Genomic DNA, 6,129 nt, shown 5'->3' on the forward strand with positions numbered 1-6,129 from the left:
GTTGAACTGTTTGATTTAGATAATCTGTTGATAGACCTCAATGTAGATACACAAGACTATCTAAAGAACACAGTAGGACACTTATCTCAAAAGTCTGTTGTGACCGGATTTGATCCTACACTTAGTCCCAAAGACGCGGGTAAAGATGAACCGGATGCGGTGTTGACTTTAGTTTCTGATGATCTATGGAATGGTTTCGAAGAGTGGAGTAGGCATCTCGAGTACATGATTCAAATATTTTTATATACATGTTATGATTTATCATTTTTTTTTTGTAATCTTACAATTGTTTTACGTTTACAGAAGCATTCAAAACTTTACTTGATCAAGAATTGTTTAACCGAGTCATGATGGGCTTCAAATGGCTTGGAAACGAGGTACGTGTCAATCTTTTTAAATATTATATTTTATATTCTTAAAGTAAGACAAACCTGAGTCTTTAAATATTTACAGGAAATGGATGCAATGATGTATATTTTTCGGGAGCATACATCTTTAGGCCGCCTAGAGTTGGATCATGTAGGTTTCATGAATTGTCAGTTTAGCGAGCACGTCAAGGCCGACTACAATAAGTTTAGATCGGCAGGACGAACCCACACTTGGAATCACTTTTTGTTAGAGTATGCCAAAGGTGAACTGACATCTCATGGAAAGACAGGAAAAAGTTGGGCTGTAGATTTGGATAGAATTTATGCACCGGTCTTCATTAACGGTAATCACTGGATCTCAGTTTGCATTAACTTCAGACTAAGAACAATTGAAGTGTTCGACTGTAATCAATACCAAAACAGAAGACACGTTGAGCCATTCGCTAATGTCATCCCTCGTCTTGTGAAGGAGATTCACAAAAAGGTTGATGGAAAATCTCCCTTGTTGACTCCATACGAGATCATCCAGGTTCGTATGCCACCTAAATTAAATCGGTCAAGTTGTGATTGTGGAGTTTATGCCCTGAAGTATATCGAGTGTCACATGCGTGATATATCTTATGAGTTGATTGACGATGAAAACATCAAGCAAGCTCGTTTGAAGTTGGCAGTCGATCTTTGGTCAGCAGCAAAGGATCCTGTGCTAGTGGAACGAATGAAAACTTATGTGCGTCCAGTGTATGCGGCTGAGTTTGTAGACCTTGCATAATTTTTAAGTGTCTTTATGATTGTTTTGTAAATGATGGTTTTTGATGCTTTTGCTTGTTAGACCAATATCAGACTCATTAGTATTAATCCTCGTTGGTGTTGATTTAGGACTGACTAATATGAGACTCAATAACATAAGGTCCTAAGCATAAGAACACAAAGAACACAAAAACATAACATATCCAATTTAAATGTTAACATAACAACACAAAAACATATCCGATTTGCCATAATTTAAACATATCAGATAACCAGCTATTGATCCAAATTTAAATGTTGACCCGATGTAAGCATACCGATGACCCGGTTTTTAATTCAATATTAAGGAAAAAAATAAAATTAGGGATCTTCTTCTCCAATACTCTATTCTTCTTCTTTCCCGATACTTTCTTCTTCTTAAAATTAGGGATCTTCTTTTCCAATAATTGATCTTCCTCTCCAATACTCTCTTCTTCTTCTTTCCCGATACTTTCTTCTTCTTCATCGTAACAACTGATAGGAGCCATGAGCGAACGTTCTTCGGCTGGATCGTCAGGGTTACCGTCGAGAAGTTCTCAGGTTGGAGTTCCGTGTAGATGCTGGTATGGTGGAGAGATTAGAACCTACACCTCAAAGACGGAAGAGAATCCCTGTAGGAGATTTTATAGATGTGTTGTTGGTGTGAAGGTAATTTACTTTTATCAGTCCTTATTCATCACAATAGCTGAAATTTATTAAATATTGTTATCGAAACAATGATTTTAGGAGAAGAAGGAGAAACACATGTTCCGTTGGGTTGATGATGCTGTTCTAGAGGAGATTAGGATGGTTGAAAGCAAACAAAACCAACTCTTAGAGGACCTAAAAAAGATGGTAACAAACAATGTGGAGCTCCAAAAGAAGATGGTGAAGGAGATGGAAGAAAAGATGGAGAAGAATATGATTGAGATCATCAGGCAAGAGCTAATGGTTGCGAAAGAGAGTATGGAGAAGTCGAACAAGCAGAGGATTTGTGTACTAGTCGTATTGGCAGTTTCAATGGCCTGGCTTTATAAGAAGATGATATGATGTCTTTGCTTTCTGTATTTTGTTGTTATGCTTAACACTTTTTGTTAGTCTTGTTTTTTGTACTCTGGTTTTAATGAAAGTTTGATTGAAAGAAAACACCATCAAGGAATTTCAAAACACATGAGTACTTCAAATGTCTTAAATCAACACCATCAACGAATTTCAAAACAAATGAGTCTATTAATCGAAAATAAAAACCATCAAACACCATCATTCATCACAAAGCAGCTGCCGTGAAATCAAAAATTCAAAAACAGGAATCTTAAGTTGATGCACAAACCATTGTTATATCACGATATCACAGGTCGTTCTGTTATGCCCTTCTTTGCCACACCGCGCACACTTATGTCTCTTTGACCCTTGTGAGTTTTGTGATGATTTTATCTTGTCTTCAGCAGATTCATATCTTCTTTTTCTTCGCCGTCCTGGATGTCTTCTTGTTTCAGGTGGTTGAACTTTTGCATCTTCAACATACTGTGGGACTCGCCATTCTTCTTCAGGAACACCTATTGGATTAACAGTTTCCTCATATTGCGATCTCCATGCAGTAGTGGTATACACATCATCAGCATAAGGATATAGATCCTTGCCTATATCAAAAGCTCCTTTTATAGCATGTCTACAAGGGAGTTTTTGGATGCTGAACTTTCCACATGAACAAGTCCTTCTTTCTAAGTCAACAATGTAGTCTACTCCATTACCTTTAACCTGGATCTGCGATCTGCTCATCAAATAACCGTTCATGAATTTACCTTTCTCTATTCTTCTTGAAATCTTTTTCTCCACCTCAACAGTTAAAGGATCTTTATGCTTTGCACTTAACTCTCTACTCTCATAAAACCAGCGTGTCATCATTTCTCTGATGCTGTCTAACAAAGGAATTATTGGATACTCTCTGGGTGTCCTCAAAGCAGCATTAATTGATTCAGCTGCATTGTTGGTGTTAATATCATACCTATAACCCGGAAAATGACAGCGAGCCCATTTTGTCACATTGGCTTCCTCTAGATAACTTCCAATGGCAGGACTAATATTGTTAATTTGCCCAAACTCTTTCTCAAACTCAGCAACTCTATAAACTTTTGATGCTTTTGCAACCTTACCAGCGACACCTCTTCCCTTATGATATGTTATCACATTGCTAAGCAAGTGGTGGATGCAAATACCATGTTTAGCCAATGGATAGATGTTTCCAATTGATTTAGCAATCGATGTATGTCTATCTGACACAAATGATAAACCTTCTTCATTAGCTATAACCATCTTAAGTTGCATAAAAAACCACTCCCATGAACAATCATTCTCAGAATCAGCAATTCCAAATGCGATTGGATACAAATTGGAGTTACCATCTACAGCTGTAGCAACTAGGAGAACCCCTTTGTATTTATTCTTCAAAAATGTACCATCAACTACTATCACTTTCCGCATTGACTTGTAGAACCCTCTTGTTGATTGACCAAAAGAAATAAATAGATATTTAAATCTTCCATCAAAGTCAATTTCATAATTCGTGAACGTACCAGGATTCGCTTCTTGTAGCATGTGCAAGTATTTTGGAATCTTAGCATAACTTTTCTCAGGAATTCCTCTAACTTCGTTAACTGCATACTCCCGAGACTCCCAAGCTTAGTGATATGTTAGCTCGCAGCCGTACCTTGAACGAATAATATTAACTATATCATTCGGTTTAGGACCTTCCTTCACGCCCTCATAGCTTTGCTTAATGAGATGTCCAATTGTTCTTGCAGATGGAGTCCTACAAAATGAGTTTTTTTTTGAAGGGGCACATGTATGGTTACCCACAAACTTGTTGATTTTGAAATATGTAGACGCTTGTAAACACTCAGCCCGGAGACGCCAATTACAAGCACTATCAATGCAGCGTATACACCACCATCTCTTATCAGATTTTGTAATCCTATAGTCGCAGTTATATTTCATTGCATACATTTCCATAGTAGCCTGTAAAGCTTCCTTACTGCTGAAATATTCACCATTTTTTACCATTGAATCTTCCAACTTTAAACCAGCAACATCACCAAGATTAGCATCAGTAGGCTTTTCTAATACATCATTAGTCGGCTTAGGTGAATTCCTTGAAATAATACCTACTGATTTTCCCACATCAACTTCCACATTACAACCATCGCCACATTACAACCATCGTCACATCAACTTCCACATTAAATAATTTATAATATGTATTCTAGAATATATTAGAACAAATCTAAACAATAATTACGAAATCTTAACCATAAATTAAGAATATTTAAAAAATATTTAAAAAATATTCACTTTCCTTATTTAATTTATTTTCTTTCTATTTTAAGGGTATTCTAAGGTTTACAGATTACAAATTCTAAAATTTCTATGATATATCTTCTACTTCTTTTAGTATATAGGGTAAAACGTAGAAAACGAATTCTGAATTGAAGTAGAATGAAGAAAAACGTAGAAGTCATATTCTTAATTTTGTAGAACAGACAAAATTCAGAATCTGAAATTTTTAGAACAAATTTTCCGTCTAAACTTCGTAAAACATGTACAAACTGTAGAATGAACAATCTAAATGTTTTAGAAAGAGAAAAAATCGTAGAAAGTCTATTCTAAACAATTTAGACCAGAAATCAGCAAATTACAAACTGATTTTTGACATCCAAAACATTTTTTTTTCAAATTTTTTTTTACACAGTTGTATACTAACATGTGTTTTCTGTTTGTTTATTGGTTCAAACTCCTAAAAACTTCACTATTTCTATTAGTAGGGGTATTTTCGTCACAATTGACAATCTTAAAAAAAAAGTGTAGATGGCCAAATTTTTAGAAAAAGATCCTTTATTTATAATTCTCCCTAAGTTTAATTCCTATGTTAGTATTTGTTGCTTGTCCTCCATTACTCCATATAATAAAATATAAATTTGTTTGTGTATTTAAGTTTGTAACGTGAGTTCTTCTTATATTAAAAAATAATCATGAGATTTGACTACTTTTGTGCTTTTTTTATAATCTTTTTGTTTGAGTGTTTTGCTATTCCAACTTTGCTCTTCGATCATATTTATACATTCTTTTGTTGATGAGAAGGTAAGCAAAGTAAACTTAATGATGTATATTCTAATTCGTCTATATAACTGCATATCTCTTATGCTAATGTCGATCTGATGCAAACGAGTGGTAGAGAGAAGTGTCACTCGTGTATACCATTCGTTGTTCTGTTTGGTGCCTCTAAATGGATTAGGCTTAACAATATTGGTTTTGATTAATATGTGGTAGAGAGAAGTATCACTCGTGTATACCATTCGCTGTTCTGTTTGGTGCTTCTAATATTTAGTTTAACAATATTGGCTTTGCTCAATGTGTCGTTTGATACTCTTAAGTATTGATTTTGTGTTTAAATACTATTTTCTTTGGCTAAATTAAAAATGTTTTTTTTTCTAAATTATAATTAGTTGATGACTGAAATAGATTCTTTAGATTATTTAATTTACAATATTTTGGTAGAACAAACATGGCAGAATCTCACACATGAAATTCTTCAAAATAAGTTCTTTAAGATTTCAGTGTCTTTCCTATGCTTATTGATTCAACCTTTGCAAGTTTACTGCAATTCATTCTTTGGTACGTCTTTCAAGTCACAACTCATTATGGCAAGATTAGATAGTTCAAAATAGAATTTCTTCTCTCAGAAAACCAGAATAACCGTTCATGGAGTTCAGCTCACGTCCTTAGGAAGTTATACTCTGTTTTCTTCTTGCTTAGGTCTTCTGTACTTATTTTTGTTTTCATTAGTTTGTCAAATTAGAGTAAAAAAAGGATGTGGTAAATGTAAACATAGTTTTCCCCCTAATATATTTTACATTCATTCCAAAAAAAAAAAGCAAAGTAAATTGCACTATATTATAAATTGAAATCAGAATAGACAACTCACCGTAATTTAGATGGATTT

General features: G+C 34.5%; 1 protein-coding gene and 1 pseudogene across 1 annotated transcript; one reads left to right on the top strand and one right to left on the bottom strand.

Moving 5' to 3' along the window:
* The first annotated feature begins 1,640 nt into the window (after nucleotides 1-1,640).
* On the top strand, nucleotides 1,641-2,183 carry LOC104753514 (uncharacterized protein At4g04775 pseudogene; annotated as a pseudogene).
* A 285-nt stretch (nucleotides 2,184-2,468) lies between these two features.
* LOC147925302 (uncharacterized) lies at nucleotides 2,469-3,995 on the bottom strand. Its single transcript, XM_087490415.1, has one exon. It carries the CDS (start codon nucleotides 3,726-3,728, stop codon nucleotides 2,469-2,471), a length of 1,260 nt encoding a protein of 419 aa, XP_087346541.1. The 5' UTR covers nucleotides 3,729-3,995.
* Between the last annotated feature and the right edge of the window lie 2,134 nt (nucleotides 3,996-6,129).

The sequence above is a fragment of the Camelina sativa genome, chromosome 16 (genome assembly GCF_030686135.1).
Source record: "Camelina sativa cultivar CO46 ecotype springtype chromosome 16, ASM3068613v1".
Classification (NCBI taxonomy): domain Eukaryota; kingdom Viridiplantae; phylum Streptophyta; class Magnoliopsida; order Brassicales; family Brassicaceae; genus Camelina; species Camelina sativa.

Bases quoted from the DNA above. Each gene is read 5' to 3' on its own strand.
- LOC147925302 (XM_087490415.1), bottom strand. From the start codon at position 3,728: ATGCTACAAGAAGCGAATCCTGGTACGTTCACGAATTATGAAATTGAC.